This window comes from Phyllostomus hastatus, unplaced genomic scaffold, assembly GCF_019186645.2.
Source record: "Phyllostomus hastatus isolate PE091 unplaced genomic scaffold, TTU_PhHast_1.1 phas_contig_29, whole genome shotgun sequence".
Classification (NCBI taxonomy): Eukaryota; Metazoa; Chordata; class Mammalia; order Chiroptera; family Phyllostomidae; genus Phyllostomus; species Phyllostomus hastatus.
In genome coordinates this window covers 40,036,294-40,053,542 of record NW_025333835.1, presented here as the reverse complement: position 1 = coordinate 40,053,542, position 17,249 = coordinate 40,036,294, and the positions used below count along the sequence as shown (strand labels likewise).

At 50.5% G+C, this 17,249-nt stretch overlaps 1 protein-coding gene across 2 annotated transcripts in view; it reads left to right on the top strand.

Moving 5' to 3' along the window:
* Positions 1 to 17,249, top strand: part of ABCC4 (ATP binding cassette subfamily C member 4) — a 208,919-nt gene that overhangs the window by 156,845 nt on the left and 34,825 nt on the right. For both annotated transcript variants that reach the window (XM_045838973.1, XM_045838974.1), the window contains 5 exons: positions 4,140 to 4,290; positions 5,085 to 5,204; positions 6,377 to 6,487; positions 7,453 to 7,553; positions 8,598 to 8,789. In XM_045838973.1, the coding sequence (XP_045694929.1) occupies positions 4,140 to 4,290; positions 5,085 to 5,204; positions 6,377 to 6,487; positions 7,453 to 7,553; positions 8,598 to 8,789 (675 nt within the window). The remainder of the gene's footprint in view (positions 1 to 4,139; positions 4,291 to 5,084; positions 5,205 to 6,376; positions 6,488 to 7,452; positions 7,554 to 8,597; positions 8,790 to 17,249) is intronic.

Below are 17,249 nucleotides of genomic sequence, written 5' to 3'. Positions count from 1 at the left end.
TTAAAACTTAAACAGTGATTCTGAAATCAACACCTGTTTGTGTGTTCTATTAGCAAGCATTTTAAGGATCTTTTAATGGTCAGTTCTGCTGCAGGAACTGAGCAGGCTATTTATTTCCTAATTAGCTGGGAGTCTAGGACTGGTTACCACGTGGGAGAGACCAGGTACAACTGCAATTAACCCAACAAAACTAGAAAATGCAGAAGGAAGGGAAAATAATATAAAATAGGAACAAATTTAGATCTTAATTTTTTTTTCAAATATGAATCATGTATGTATATGGGATATAATATCATGCAGGGATTTAAAGAACAGGCTTGGAGTAAAAAATGAGTGAATTATCTGACTTTGGGCTAATTGCTAAACCTCTCCGAGTGTCAGTTTCCTGCTTTGTAAATGGAGATAAATCTCAGTCTCCTACTAAGACTGAGATTTGGGGTGAGGATGAGCCTACATAATGCGTGTGAAATGCTCAGGAGGAGGGACGCACGGTAAGCCTCCTGAAATGTTACCCGCCCACAGAGTTCGGGAGGGTGGGGTAACTGGCATTTCACTGGTTGTCAGTTTGATCTGAGAGAATCATGGGGTCTCTTCAGTATTATCAGGAAATTTGCCATTAGGCACCAGCAATAAAACAGTGTCTTATTTTTCAACATTTTTTGATTGGGTGGGTTTTTAAGCAAAACCACTAACATGTTTCATAAGCACTTTTCCCCGTTTTGCTCTTGTACACCTTACCAATATTCGGTCAGATGCCAGGGTGGTTTGTCACAGACAGCTGCTCAGAGGACAGCAAGGGTTCTGAGAGTCAGAGGTGCCTGCCAGACAGCCCTCCCGCGGGCGGTGACGGGTCCTCCACCGTAGTCACCCTGACATCAGATCTGGATGCCTGCTTAGCCAGGAGGCCAGCCTGGGGTGCACGCAGTAGAAGTGGCTGGGATTCACGTACTATTGGTGCACAGAATCTAGCTTTCGCAGTTCCCTGGATGTCAGCACCAGGGCACGGATGCACAAAACAGAAAATGTCAAATTGATCTTCCCTTTAGGAAATGCTGAATCATCTGGTAAGTGGGCATGTGGTTTGGTTTTATTGCTTCAGAGATCCACCACCTTTTTGCTTACCTTTGCCTGAATGCTCAGCAATAGCAACGCAGGTATGTCTTCACTAAGAAGCAGCAAGGCTTTCTCCTAAGGAGAAAAAGGACATGGGATAAGAAAAGTAACATCACAAACAATCTTGAGTTTCCTTCAGTTTCTTGAGATTGTCAGTCTTTGGAAGGCCTTGACTTGGATGGGAAAATATGGAGAGGTCAGAAATTGTAGCATGTGTGAGGTTTATTGTCCATCTTATGTCAGAAGCACATGATCAAACAGAATAGGCCTTACATACAACAACCAGAGAAAGCCACAGTTACTTTTTGCCCCCCGACAAATAATGATGGCAAACTTAGTGATTTCCCCTTAAGACCAGACATGGGTTTAGCCGGAAGGACCCCTCCCCATGAGCATGCAGGAAGAAGTTTGGCTTCCTAATGGGTGTAGCAGGGTGAGACGCGTGAGTTAACCCACGAACCAGAAGAAATTGTGGAGCTGTATGTGTAACAGGAAAGAACCCGGAAAGAACCCATTTTCCTCTACTTACTATTGGAATCCGTGCCTTCAGAAATCCATTCCTCTTGCCTCTGCGTTTTGTAACCACAGTGCAGACGGGGAGAAGCAGGAAAAGCACAGGGTTGTGCGTGCAGATAATGCACATTGATTCCCAGGGGCCCCTGGCCACAGAGTTTCCTTCCTGGGCACTTCCTCCTTCCCCGTTCTCCTCCCAGACCGCGAAGGGCACGGCGGGCCCAAGCACCGTGCGCTCCTGGCTCTCTCCACAAGGCCTGGTAACTTCCAGGGGGAACGTGGGGCCAGCGCTTGAACTCCCAGCTTCACAGTCCCTTATCTGTAAGCGGTTCTTTCTTTGATCATTCACAAGACGGGCCTGAGGATCCTCGAAAAAACGGATTTGGAGGAGCCGTGACAGGATAAGCGAAGTCTGAGTCAGGATCACCCCGCCAGGCCTTCCCTTGGAGACGGCGCCTCGGGCTGCTCCCCTGGGTGGCACGCTGGGCCGGGCCCTGGGCTGGCAGCTGGAAGACGCAGTTGCCAGTACCAGGACGCCACCCGAGAACCTGCGTTACCTTTTGCCGCCTGGCTCCTCCTTGGTCGAAAGTTCCAGCCACTGCGATTACCACCTGCAATTATTCATGCCACTCTTTCTGTTTGTTAAACCCGCCGGTGAAATTTGGTCACAGGTTTCTTTCTAGAACCTTCTACCCAGGGTTTAGTATTCTTCCCCGTGCTTCTGAAGCACCCTGTGCCCTGGGTAGACGGCCATAGATTTGCATCTGTCGCCAGCTATAACCCCCAGAGCCCTTGGCCCGTGCTGGGTCCATCTGCTTGTCCCCACCATCGGACCCCGTTCCACAGCAGGCGGGGTGTTGTACAGGGAAAATTAAAGGCAGATTAGGAGGCTCCACTGAGTCAAAGGTTTTTCCCTGGACAATAAAAAATTGGCCTTTCATCGGGGGCAAGCCTGCACGTGTCATGTGGCTGACAACGCGGGCTCTCTGGCGTAGGCTTTGCCGGCGGGATCAGGCTGCTGCTCCCGGGCCTGGGCCTCAGTGTCTCCCTCTGTAAAATGAGGTAACACTTCTGCTCGTTAGGGCTATCGTGAGGATTAAATGAGTTAATACCTGTGAAATATTTAATGCGCAGCCAGATGCACACTCAGCACGCAGTCAATGTTAACTGCAGGTAGAAAGCCAAGAAAGCAGACCCCCCCCCCCCCCGCCTTCCAAAGGCAAACATTTCAATTTTTGCCTCCTTTTTGGAGTACTGAGTTTGCGGTGAACTACCTCTCTATCTCTGTGTTTATAGCTGAGTCTTCTGATTCTTCATCTGGGAGGTCTGCTTGCCGATTTCTCTAGTAATATCTACTGACTCACGATAGTTTGGCGTTCAAGTCTTACCCCCTCGCAGTCTCAAATTTTCTCTGCTGTTAAATAAGGAAAATGGTAATGCCCACCACAGGGGGCTGCTGAGTGTATCAAAAGAGCTAATTCCTAGAAAGTTCTTATGGGCCTGTTGGGCATTCAGTGAATATCACCAGGACCACCCCTGTGATTTTGTTATTTCATTGGTTGGGAAAGCATTTCCTGCTTTTGCAACAAGTCTTTGGAAGCACGGGACTGAACCCCAATGAAACAACTCATTAACTCTATTTTTGAAAACAATTCCTGATAAAGAAACGAAAAGGGTGGCCGGACCCATTTCCAACGCCAACCAGCAATTCTTGGATGCCCACGGGATGTCTGAGAATTCAGCTCAGTTCTGACACTGTCTGCCCAGTGGGAGCACCTGATTCCACAGGTCAAGGGCTCAGTCCCTTGACTGAGTCCCCACAAGACCACCCTTCACTTCAGGCTCAAGTGTTGTCCCCTGTGCTTCTGACTGACTGGCTGTCAATCACAGGTTCCCATGACCCCCTCCTTGGGTTCGATTAATTTGCTAGAACAGCTCATAAAACTTTAGAAGACCCGTTGACTCACGAGATGACTGATTTATTAAAAAGCATATTAAGGATGTGAGTCAACAGCCAGATGAAGAGATGCGTAGGGCCAGGTCCTCCGTGAAGCTCAAGGAGATGCTGTCCGTGTGGAACTCGGGGCTCGTCATAGTGGCAAAGCATTCTGGTTTCCCAGCTTGGAAGCCCTCTGAGAGAAAAAAAGCTGGGGAAGGAACTGTATTGGGGGGTTTTACCGGTGGTTCATTACATGGTCACGAGGGAGGACGTCGTTGCCATTGGCAGTCGATTCGACCTCAAGCCCTTCCGTCCTCCCTGGATATCGGGAGGGACTGCAAGTGTCCGTCCTGCGACCACAGTGGGCGTCCTTGGCAACCAGTTCAGATCCCCGGGTGCGTCCCTAAAGTCACCTCATTAACATAACAAAAGACACCTGGATAAGGCTCAGGGCTCAGGAAATGCCAAGGGTTTGGGGAGCTCTGTGCCAGAAATGGGGACGAAGACCAAGTATTTCTTGATTGTAAACCACAGTATCACAGGAGGCCTCTGTCTCTATTTTCACTTGTTTCAGACATTTCTACAAATGACTGGTGTGGTGAGCGTGGCGGTGGCGGTGATTCCTTGGGTCGCGATACCTCTGGTGGTCCTCGGCATCCTTTTCTTCTTTCTTCGGAGCTATTTCTTACAAACGTCGAGAGACATCAAACGCCTGGAATCCACGAGTGAGTACCAAGACCTGCGGGCTGGGGCGGCAAAGCGGGCTCGCTTCCGCCCATGTGACACTAAAAGGGCTCTCCTGGACATCTGCAGGCGGCATTCCAGCGTGTCTCACCGAGTGGACGCTCAGTCACTGAATGTTAAAACCACCGTTAGTCAGCGCGGCCTTTAAGGCAAATAGGGTAGTGTGCACCAGCAGGCACCGGTAGAGTCACCAGCCTGCAGGACACAGCAGATGCTCCATCCGTCTTACTTACCGCGCATCTGGCCTGTGCCGGCCGCCACACCAGTTTCGGGGGTGCCTTTATCCCAGCCTTAAGTTCCCAGTCTGAGGTGGTGACAGACACATAGATAGCTAACAATAATTCGGCGTGGTGGGTACTCGGACAGAGAATTACGTTTAAAAAACACAACTGACTCAACAATGGGTGAACAGTCATTCCCACCCGGGGCTATGAAGGGAAGCCCTGTTTGAGGAGGCCCTCGATGAACGGGCTGGCAGAGGGAGAATTTAGTTATCCCAAGTGAGCTGTGATTACAGTCTGGTCGAAGATAGGCTCAAAGAGCAGCTCTTATTTTCAGGCTGGTAAAGGGAGGCATGGTGTGGCCGAGGGGGTTGAGGGTTGACATGGAGGGTCCTCTCCGGAAGGGGCAGAGTCCTTCTCCCCCGGCAGCCTGCTGGGACACTCTGGCGGGGCTGTTTGTTGGGAGGTGCGGCCCTAGGGCACAGGGGCAGCTGGTTTCCCTGCCGGCGGCCTTGCTGACTTGCTCTGCCCTTGGCCTTTCTCTGCCTCCCCAGCACGGAGCCCGGTGTTCTCGCACTTGTCGTCCTCTCTCCAGGGGCTCTGGACCATCCGGGCCTACAAAACCGAGGAGCGCTTCCAGGAGCTGTTCGATGCCCACCAGGACTTGCACTCAGGTCCGTCCGCCTCTGGCAACGGTTTCAAAGCAGGGGACATTCCTCTCAGGTGGCCTCGTGGGCTGGCCCTCCCCTCTGCCTCCTGCTCAGGCCAGCCCCGCTCCCTGTCTCTGCTCCTCCTCACCTCCCCTGTGACTCCTGCCTGCCTCCCCTCTGCGCGCCCCTCCTCCCCAGGCACACCGCCGCCTCCCTCCCCCTGACCCGCGTGCATTCTCCTTCCACCACCAGGCCCTGTGGCTCTCTGTCCCTTCGGGGCAGGAGTAAGCCAGGTTTGTGTGCATGTGAAGAGCCAGATTGTAAATATTTTAGGCTCTGTAGGCCATATTGGTGCTGTTGCAACTACTCCACTTTGCCATTGTAGCCCAAACGTAGGCAAAGATAAAAGATCAGCAAATGGCTATGGCTGTGTTCCAATAAAACTTTATTTACAAAAACAGGTGGCAGGCCGTTCTTGGCCCACAGGCCATAGTTTGCCAACTCTCTTTGCAGAGCATGCAGGGTGGCAGAAGTAATTAAGGAAATCAGTTCCTTAATTATCAGATTTGCCATTGACATCTCTGATTATCTGTATCAGCGCAGCTTTCTTTGATGCAGAGATTTTAGCATTTCCTCAAAGTCCTGAAAATCCTGGCTCATCTTTTCAATCTTCATCCTATTTTGAAGATCATTTGGCCCTTTGAAAGCCACGTGCAGATCTGTTTAGTGAGATGGTCATTTAGAGATGAGCTTTTAAGGGATCGACAGTGTGTTCGGGGCCCGCTGTGAGTGTGGGCGGTGCTGCAGACAGACCAGGAGCTGCACCTCTCCCTGCTGTCAGAGAACTGGGAACAGGCAGCCACCTGCAAGGCTGAGCTTCGCATGGAGGCCCCGCCCTGCCAGAGCTGCACTGCGGAGCCCTTTCTCCGTGTCCTAGAGTGGGATCGCAGTTCTGTTTGCAGCCTGAGGGTGGAAGTTTTTCCATGCACGCTCCCCACACGGCCGCTGTACTGATTCCTCAGTACGTCGCACTTAGCTTTCTGGAACCTTCAGTTTCCTCGGGTGCACCACTTTGCTGTCCTCCTTTGTGTCTACACCTTCTGCAGCTCAATGGAGCAGAACGTTTCCCCTTGTTTGACGAAGTTAACGTGGTCTTTGTGTTTTTTCCTTGTGCCCCCTGTGGTTCACACATCCAGAGGCTTGGTTCTTGTTTCTGACCACGTCCCGATGGTTCGCCGTGCGTCTGGACGCCATCTGTGCCATCTTTGTCACTGTTGTTGCCTTTGGGTCCCTGATTCTGGCAAAAAGTAAGTACAGATGGAAGTAACTCATTGTGGTGTGGCCACAGTGCGGATTTACAAGTGTTAAATGCTCTTGCCACCTTGTCCAATGTCGTGTACTGTTGAGTCCTCGTGATTTTGCATTGGAGCGTTTGGTGGGGGTCAGATTGGGTGTGATTCTGCAGTGTGGCCCATGCAGAGGATCATTTGGGTCTGGGTGGGTAGATGTTTCCATTTGAGCTGGACGAGACCTAGGCAAATGCAGCGGGCTGCCCCTCTGAACATCTGTGAGTGGCAGGTAGTTGTGAAGCGAGGACTGATAGTTTATTGTTCAGCATCTCGTCCTGCTGAGGGCTTTGGGTTTTAGCTTTAGGACTTCTCGGGTCTCTGACTTAGCGGTGCCTGGTGCCCTGGGTGGCGGGAAGCACGACACCCGCATGGCCTCATGGGTGCCCGAAGCGCAGGTGGCGGCGTGCATGGCTTGAGTTCTCCATCCTGGAGTCTGTGTTTCTCACGGCCACGCGATCCCAGTATTTAAGGATGGAACAGCGAGGGCCATAGTTTAGATTTGCGAGCACTGGCTCTTCGTGCCCGTGGCTTTGATTTTAGGGGTTTCCAACTGCCGTGGCCTTGCACCTTGCAGGTGAAATGACATAATGGCCCCCGAAACCTAATGAAAGTCTAAATCATGACTTACTCGCCATGTCGCCCTGCCACGTGTACCTCAGTCCTGTTGGGATTCACAAACTCATTGGATAGCCTTTGTGCGTTCATAGTGGGGTTGTTTTGTGTTTTATGAGTTTTGTTTTGGGGGGTTTTTTGGTACCATGATCTCAATCAACAGATAATAAAGAGTATAGCCCTTACTGTTACTATATGCAAAATGTTTCAGTATTTTCAAGGGGCCCTTCTGGGTCAAGTGACAGAAGGAGCCAGACTGCAGGTTAACAGTGGGACTGACTGTATCCGCCCCCTTCCTTTGCCCCGTGTAGCTTTGGATGCCGGGCAGGTGGGCCTCGCGCTGTCCTACGCCCTCTCGCTGATGGGGATGTTCCAGTGGTGCGTCAGGCAAAGCACCGAAGTCGAGAATATGGTAACGTTTATCGTGATGTCCTCAGCCTTTTCAAGTCCCCTTGTCATTCAACAGCATAAAAGCACTTCTTATGTAAAATATTAGAACTGTTATTTTTACATCGTAGCTAACCGAGTTTTTTAGATCCTCCTTCCATCTGGTTAAAGTTAATGTAAAATAGAATATATGCCTCTCTTGCTCAGCCTTGTGTGTGCTATGTCAGCAGGTTTTATATTCATCACAAGCTGCCTTCAGATGTCATAGCTGTCTCTGTGGGAGAGAGGCCCTGCAATTCTGGAGAGGATGCAAGCTCAAGCCTGTTTATTTTTGTGTCTTAATGGGTTATTCCTCTTGCCTGGTAAAAGGAAAATTCAGTATTTCAGAGTTCCTTTTTTTGTTTAATGAATAGGTATCTCCTGCCCCATATTGGCATTTATTCTTGTCCCGTTGAACCCCTGAATTTGCTGGTGTCCCATTTCTCTGGTGGGACAAGCTCCCTCTCGGAATTGTTAGTCAGAGGTGTGGCGTCACGCTTGTTTAGGGGGACGTGGTCAGTATGTAAGTGATCTCCTCTGGGGGACATTGGCAACTTCTCCTAAAAAGGAGGAGACAATAAAACTAAAATACTTCCATTTTGTTCTTCTAATCAAGTAGAGAGTGACTATTAAAACGAGGTTTGATGACCATCCAGTTTAATTCATCTAAAACAGGTGGCAAATCTGTAGCATAAATCATGGATGGCGGCTGGAAGTATTCTCTTTGACGACCTGTTCTTTGGTTTTTATTCAGGTGTGAAAAGTGGATGAATGACCTCGTAGCATTCATGCCTCTAGTTCTTTCAGTTTTAATATAATGTTGAGGGAAGTAGAAGTGTCAAAAGACGATGAACAGGTTTGGAAGTCATCCGAGCCTTCATCAGACTCCTGCTTCTCCCCTTAGGGATGTTAAGACCTGAGAGATCCTTAGCCCACTAGGTCCGAGAACAGAACGGTTCCTCTGCAGCCTCTGAGCATCCGTGAACAAGACCCTCCGTCCCTCACCTGGGTGATGCCACGTGTCTTTCAGATGATTTCGGTGGAGAGGGTGATGGAGTATACAGACCTGGAGAAGGAAGCGCCTTGGGAATCCCCGAAACACCCACCGCCGGCCTGGCCCCACGAGGGGGTGATCGTCTTTGACAACGTCAACTTCACGTACAGTTTGGACGGGCCTCTGGTCCTGAAGCACCTGACGGCCCTCATTAAAGCGAGAGAAAAGGTTTGTTCAGACCGTCTTGCCTTTTTAAAATTTCAGCCAAAGATTGAGCGGTGCACCTGCTTCTTGGCTTCCTCATATGCAAATTAGAGTGGCGATGGCAGGTAAATCTTCCCTGGAAACTGACCGTGAACGTGCACACCAACATTTCTTTCCTCGTGGTGTGCACTGCCTCGTGCTGGTTGCCGAGCCCGGGGCCCAGGATATTCGATCCAACGTCTGATCATTCGTTGATCAGACATCTGAGGTCTTGTAATGAATGAAGGGCCTGGAAGTCAGCCCTGGCCCTCCAATATCTAGTTCCTGTCGATTCTGAGTTCTTTGTATTTTTCAGATCCTTCTCCTCCTCCCTCCCCAGGGTGGCCTTCGGTTCCAGCCCTCCTCTGTCCCTCGGCCCGTTCCGTAGACCTGGCCTCCTCTAACCCATCCCTGCGTCCCTTGCTGTCACTCCCCCGCCCTCCCACCAGCAGGCTGCTTCTTCCTAAGACACCCCTCTGACCGATCCTTATGGGCCCCCTGCCAGCCCCTGGCCCGGGCGAGCCCCTGCTGGAACCGCAGCAAGGCCCTAGGTCCTCTCCAGCAGGCGCTAGGTGGTCAGCGCTCAGGCACCAGAGGAGAGTCTGGAATCCATGACCCCGTCAGGACTCCAGAACCAGAGCCCCCAGCGGGAGGCAGCAAAGGCTCCCCAGAGACTCACTCAGGGTCGATGAAAGGAAACCCAAGGGCGCCAGAGATGAGTCATGGGGGGCGCTGACAGGAGGTGTGTGACGTGGGACTGGGGGCCCTCAGCTGAGGCTCTCAAAGAAGTGGTTAAAGCAGAACAGATGAGGCTGCAGAAAGCTCTCTCCCACCTACCCCTTCGGCCTCAGTTTGTAATGAGCGCACACGCCCTGGGCTGGGGTAGCGTATAGGTAGGTCCTCCTGAAGCGTGCAGCCCTCCCGGCTCCGTGACCTCAGCAACCATCTCCTTCCAGTGTGGGGCTGGGGAAAGCCCCCCCGTTTTCAGAGTCAACTCTAATGCATCTGCCCCTGTGAGACCCTCAGCTGTGCCACAGCACATCATATGTTCTTTTAAGAGATAGATAGCATTTATAGTACACGCGTGCTCATCATAGAAGGATTTGTTGCAGCAGCCAAAAGTCGGAAGCAACCCAAGTGTCTATTAAGGGATGAAATGGATAAACAAAAGATGGCAGAGAACATACAATGGAATATTATTCAGCCTTAAAAAAGGGAATTTTGGCCGCTGGATGAGCCTTGAGGACACTATGCTAAACGAAATAAGCCAGGCACAAAAGAATAAGTGCTATATGATTCTGCTTATATGAGGTTAGGAGAATAGTCAGATTCGTGGGGACAGAAGCAGACTGGTGGTTGCCAGGAGCTGGGAGGAGAGGGGATGGGGAGTTAGTGTTTAACAGGTACAGAGGGGGGTTTTTTTGTTGTTTTTTGGGGTTTTTTTTTTGCAAAGCAAAAAGAATTCTAGAGACTGCTTGCACAACAATGTAAGTATACTTAACACTACTGAATTGTACCCTTAAAAAATGCTTACATTGGGCTCCACTGTGGCTCAATGGATTGAGTGCCAGCCTGCGAAACAAAGGGTCACCATTTCGATTCCCAGTCAGGGCACGTGCCTGGGTTGCAGGCCAGGTCCCCAGAAGGGGGTGTGTGAGAGGCAACCACACATTGATGTTTCTCTCCCTCTCTTTCTCCCTCCCTTTCCCTCTCTAAAAATAAATAAATGAAATCTGTTTGTTTTTTTTTTAAGAAAGGATACATCATTTGTAAACCTTCTTATGTTCTGTGTATTTTACCACAGTTGAGACATAAAAGATAGCACTGATGCCTTGCTTTGTCATTTGGGGTCTCAGCTCACAGTACGCTGAGGCTTCTGAAGGTCAAGGAGCATCTCATCTTCATCTGTGCTCCCCAGGGAGTGGCAGTCCGAGGGGCACACGGGGGGGCGGGGGGGGGCCCGGGGACCGCTGGCTGGGAGGGTGAGTGATGCACAGGTGCGGGGCGACCTGCAGCCAAAACAGACGCTCGAGACAGCTCCTGTAAACAACGCATTACCTGGATGTGTTGGACACCTTAAGCACTGCTCTTTTAAGCTCTCCCTCCGCCACAGACCCATTTAGTGGACTATAGCCATAATTTAATGAATGATACCCTTGTGACATGAAAGAATCAGCGTTCGACTTCATGCCCTAATGATACCCGGGGAGCAGCGTTGGCGAGTCACGTGGCGCAAGCTGGCTCCTCGTGATTTCCAGCTTTAGTGCAGGTGGGGAAGGGGGTGCGGGTGCTGTGTCGGGAAAACGGTACCTGCAGCCGGTGGCGGGGCCCTGTCGCTCGGAGCTGCGTCAGGGAGGTTCGCTCGCCGGCAGACGATGTGCCCGTCAGGTTTCACGGGCCAGACATAATTCTGCTAATTTGCCCACGTCTTAAGTTTGCCTCGGAGCCCGACACCATGAATCATCTGAGACACTCAACAGGTTTGAATTCTTCAATCTGAAAAACAACCCCCAAGGCATAGGGTTAGCTGAGGCTCTAAAGTGCTTGGGGGAAAATGGAACTTGGAGACTGAGTCATATAACTCCAGGAACTTGACTGTGATTGGTGTCTTGGGTCAACTCACAGCATCGCCTTCAGCCCCATTTGTGTGTTTAGAGATTGTATCCAGTGGGTGTAGCCATGGTGTGATTTCACTCTGCCTGTGAAGACCCCGGGTTTCACCGCCCCCACCCCTGTGCCAGCCCCGTTACTCCAGGACACCCCTTCTGCCAGGCGTTTGACGGCGGGAGGCTGTCGCGGGGGCCACGGGAATGTGTCAGCAAGCACAGCAGAATGGTGCTTCATTAGACTCTTGCACTTCCTCCGCTGTCCAGATTCCTGGAAGTTGTAGTAAACAAGACAATCTAATAAGCGCTGAGTGGGATTCTAATTCACAGGAGAAATAGCAAGGGAAATAAAGAACCCAAATGAGGCAAATAGCACCCTAGGCCTTCCTGGTTAGATTCTAAACACTGGCTGCCTTTTTCATTTAGACGATTTTGTGGTTGATTTGATCATTTTAGAGAGTACTGAGCCATTTCAAAGCATTTTCCAGCTCTAGAGGTAGATTGATTTTGGTTTATTATTATTTTTTTCTTGCTCGGAGCTATTACTTGTATAATACATTTTACAGATGTGTACTAGACCTTGCTGTAATGTGCAAAAATATGAGTTTCCCACATTTGCTCCTTTTTTACATAATACTTTCTCGGAAACCCGTCCCCTCGCTCCCAGATGGTCCCACTTCCCATGCTGCCTCCTGCTTCCTCACTGCTCAGACTTGGCGCCAGAGCCAGCAGCCCCTCCGTCCCCCAGGGCTTCTTACAGATGCAGAATCGCAGAACCACCCAGCGCTTCCAGCTCAGAGTCCCGTTGGAAGGACCCTCCGGCCCCGCTCAAGTTATAGCCCGTGATTTCTACGAAATGCCCTCTGACAGTTTGACGTTGAGCACGTGGATTGCCCCAGCCCCTGTTGACTGAGCACGATGCTCTAGAAAGTTCTATGTCACTTACCACCCAACTGATGTATTTACTTGTATATTCTGCAGATTGGGGGTTTACGTTATAATCTCATTCTGTGTGATTCTGAGTTGATGCACTGATTTGCATCTTTCCAGTGGAGTCTGTCTTTGGCTCAGGCAGTTTTGCATCCTGCCGTCGGGCCGTCCCCACACCAGCCTCCTGCTGAGACCGGAGGTGTTCCACGGTGGGCCAGGCCCCGCCTGGGCCCGAGGCATAGCCAGCCGGGCGGAGCAATACTACCTGAGGCCCTTTCAAAAATTAGCCTCCCTGCCTCAAGCAGGCCACTATGTGGAACATGGGGTGCTGCTTCCCCGCTGCCCTGCGCACCAGTGGCCGCGGTTTTCTCTCCCAGCCCCGGGCGTGGGTGCCTGTTCTCCCTGTTGCCAGCCAGCTCGCCCCACCTGCTCGGGGTACCCTCTCTGCTCAGAGAGGTCTGCTCGCTTGTCCCTCCCACCACGTTGCACTCACCCACGCCCACCTCATGCTTTCGCTGTCTGGCAATAGGACCCTTATGGCGAGCCATTTCCTTTAACCTGCACCTCTCCCCACTTTATCTCTTCTAGCTAAACAGGCACAAGGTGCCAGGCCATCCAAGTGACAAGGAGGCCATGAACAAGTGGACGAGAGGCAGACGCCCCTGGGTCTGCGTCCTGCCACTTCTGGGCTCTGCTATCTCAGGCCGGTTAATCCATCCTACTAAGCCCCTGTCTTCTCTCTTGCAAAATGGAAGTGACAGGACCTCCCCCCAGGGCTGTTGTGCCACTTAGACAAGATAAGGCCTACCCAGCACCTGCGCGCAGGGAGGCCGGCACGGAGTAAACACTTGGACGGACAGTGAGGTCCTTACACAGCCTGAACTGGGCGTAACCTCTCCCACTGACTGCCTCCACAGCTATCTGCCCCACGACAAGGAGGGTTGGCCCTTTGCAGTTGTACTTATGGTGACGGGATCCATCTGCCACGTGAGTCTCTTCTGTTCGGCTTATTGTATACTTAGACACTGTGGTAGCAGATTTTCCACACATCTCTCCAGCTGGAGGTAAACCCCTCAGCCCTCAGTGAGATGCCTCAGTTGGGCAGGACACCGCGGGTAATGCCTATCCTGCAGCGGTGGGCCTAACACAGGTCCTGCTGTCAGCACACCCCATCCAGCAGCGGGAACGAGGTAGTACAGAAACGGCCGCTGTGGCCCTGGCTGCTGTGGCTCAGTGGACTGAGTGCCGGCCTGCGAACCAGAATGGTCGCCGGTTTGAGTCCCAGTCAGGGCATGTGTCTGGGTTGCGGTCCAGGTCACCAGCTGGGGGCGTGTGAGAGGCAACCAACTGATGTTTCTCTTCACACGTTAATGTTTCTCTCCCTCTCTTTCTCCCTCCCTTCCCCCATCTCTGAAAATAAATTTTTAAAAAAATTTAAAAAATAGTCCCTACTCTTGAATTTAAAAAAAAAAAAACCTGCTACGATGTAAGATAGAAGGAGACCACAGCTTTTGTTGAAGTTTGGACAAAGATGAAACGACGTCCATTAGGGGACAGGCAGAATGTTTCCAAGAAACTGGGCCTTTGAGATAGACTCTGTGCCGTGTGGTCAGGATTTCAGTGGGTGGAAATGCACACGGAAGCCATTCCAGGGGATGGGACTGGCATTGGCAAAGGCCCGGCGCCCTGGTTCAGTAAAAGAAGGACTAGGCGCCTGCAGCGCCTTCAGGGAGATGGCCTGCCAGGCGTGTAACACCCACCTTCCCTTTCAGTCCCCGCCTCTACCCAGTACTCCCGAGGAGGCCGATTAAGGACAGAGTGGTCAGCTGGAGCAGTTTTGCAAAACAGGCTTCCCGGCAAGCGCAGAAGTGCTCTCGGGTGGTTCTGCCTGGGAAGCGAGGGCACGTGGACCCTAGTGGGAAGACGCGAGAGGCGGGGAACTATCATCGGTTGTGTCCTCCTAGCAGGACGCAGTGGGGAGAGTGATTCCGCTCTTTGAAACGAAGCTAATGGTGATTGAAACAAAGTTATAACACGCAGGGTTGTGAACGTGCAGGGAAACGGACAGGAGCGGAAATCGGTATCGGATTTCTGGAGGGCAGTGTGGCAGTACTTCACCGCCTCCTTTGGAAATGTGCACTCCTGTCTTTCAGCACTTCCACATCTCAGAGTGTATCTGCAGGAAATAAGGAAGGTCGTTGGCCAAGATTTAACTGAAGGATATTTAACACAGAGCTACTTACAATAATAAAGTATCTACAAATAGGGGATTTGATGGGTGAATGGTCATATACTGTAATATTATGTAGCCATTAAAATAAGTGTTATGAAATAGTAAACAAAAGCAGGTTATAATAATATATTCATATTAATCCCATTTTATTTAGCTCTGTGACCTCTAGTATCTTTAAGAACACATGCACACAGGTCCAGAAAGAAAATACATCAACATCTTAAGAATGGTTTTATCAGAGTGCTGCAGTCACTGCTAGTATTCATTTCCTTTCCAATTTACTTGCAGTGAATGTGATTAAGAAAAGGGATGGTTTTATTTTGTTTGTTGTCTTTTAACGGTCATGCAGCCTTGCACACAGGTGATGACCGGGCGTTATCACGAGGGAATTGGGGTCATGAAACATTGCAGAAGTAGAATCTTCAGGGTCATGCCGGCGTGGGAAAAAGGTAGAAATAAGGAGACAGTTTTGAGCCCGTGAGCCTGGAAAGGAAGCTAGGAGATTGAAGTGGGGAAGTCAGGAGAAGGGCCTGTAGTTGTGAGTGGGGCGTAGGGTGTTGGTCACGTTGAATTAGACGTATGAAGGGAGGCCCGGGGGCAAATGTCTGCCTCGCAGGTGTGGCCGTCAGAGACCAGCGTTGGCCCCACTGGAAAAGCACAAAGGGACCGTTGCCTAGCAGCTAAAATAGACTGCCTCCCAGGTGTCTCTTTGGTGTTAATGAATGCAGACTTACTGATGTCGGTGACGTTCTCCGTGGGTGTTTGGCAAAACCCACTGGGGACCTGCAACAGACTCAGGCTTAGTTTTGGTGACTGAACAGCAGAGAGAAATAGAGGCAGGTTTTCTTTTTTTCCCCCCACTGTCCTCACTTGAGTTTAGCGCGCAGGGTCCTGTGGTCACGAGCAGCGCGGAGTGCTCCCTGCCGTGTCTGGGCCAGTCACCACGAATCCACAGGTGTTCCAGCTCGGGCACGTGGACCAGCTCCGGTTGTGCCGACAGGCAGTGCAGGAGCATGCGCACGTTCTCAGAGGCGTGGCTTCTTGCCTGTGAGCTGATGTACATACTAGAGCACCAGGAATATTGGGCTGGCCCGAAGGTTCGTTTGTTTTTTTTCTGTAAGGTGGCTCTAGTAGCACTTCATGGTCTATTAACTTCGTTTGAAACAATTTTGTTAGATTGTATTGTGACGGCCGCTATAGCAGTGTGCATTAAAAAAAACTGATCAAAATTGGTGAATTTTTATGCAGCCATTTTAATATTGGAAGAGGAAGAGAATATGCAATATTTTGGGCATATCATGCTTTATTGTTTCAAGGAAGGTAAAAATGCAACTGAAATGCAAAAAGAAAACAGATTTCTGCAATGTATGGAGAGGTGCTGTGACTGATCAGATGGGTCAAAGGTGGTTTGTGAAGTTTCATTCTAGAAACTTCTCACTGGACGATGCTCCACAGTCTGGTAGCTCAGTTGAAATTGATAGCGATCAAATCAACACATTAACTGAGAACAATCAACATTATTCCATGCAGGAGATAGCCGGCATACTCAAAATATCCAAATCAGTAAACTTATTGGTGAAAATGAAAAATGTCTTTTATTTTATGGAAGAAACTAAACGGACTTTTTGGCCAACTCAATACCCAAAAAGCACCTGAGCCATGCACGAATGCACTATAACCTACCTGTCGGCAGAAAGTGGCCCACCCGTGAAATACAAAGGAGGGCTTACCATAAGGTGCAAAAATGGCTACGAAGGTAGTAAAATCAGCTGAAGCCATTTTTCTTACATTTAACCTCTATAAACTTGTTTTTTAAGAAAAGGTCACTTGCCTCCCCATGCAGGTGTGATTGCTGAGAGCAGTCTCTTAACGAACTTCCTCCTCAGGGTCGGCTTTGCGGGGTACCCACCCGGGGACAGGAAGTGGGAACTTGGGTGAGGAGGCATATGTAAGTTTGGGAAGGGAGATGCCATACCTTGGGTGTCCTATTCAGTAAATGTGGAGCCGGGTTCATTTCCTCTGAGTGAGGGACGCATAGTAACCCTTGCAGCGTCGTCGTGTTAGAGGAAAATCAGAAAGAACTTAAAACGTTCCAGCAGTAGGTAAATGGCTGAGTAAATTCTGACATATCCTTTGGACAAAATGCCTAATCAAGAAAAGGGCGTATTCAACATAGGAAAATTGTGGTTTGGTGAGAACGAGGAGACTCAGATCCATGGAAGAGGTTTGAACGTGACCTGGAAAAGCCACCCTGGAGACAGAAAGGGAGCTTCCTGGGGTCTGACGAAAGGAACGCCACCCAGCCTGACAGCCCCAATCAGCTAGTCATGTGATCAGCCAGTAGTGTTGACGTGGAAGCAGTGGTGACGACGAAAGAGCAAAATTAATACAGCCAGAACAGCAGTCTCGTCAAGAGAGAGAGAGGATTCGGTCATAGTGGTTCAGGGTCTAGATGCCGGGATCGGGGTCTTGGGTTCAAGTCCTGGTGACGCCACTTGAGAACTGCAGGCAGCCCGACTTTTCCCAGGCACGCAAAAAGTGCCAGGCCGGGATCCCTGCTCTTGGAAAGGTCCCGGCTGCAAGCCCTGCTGATGCTATCTTGAAATCGCTAATAATTTCACCGTGGAACACGTGTTTGGGTAAGGCTGACGGGACAACGGAATGTGCGTGGGAGCA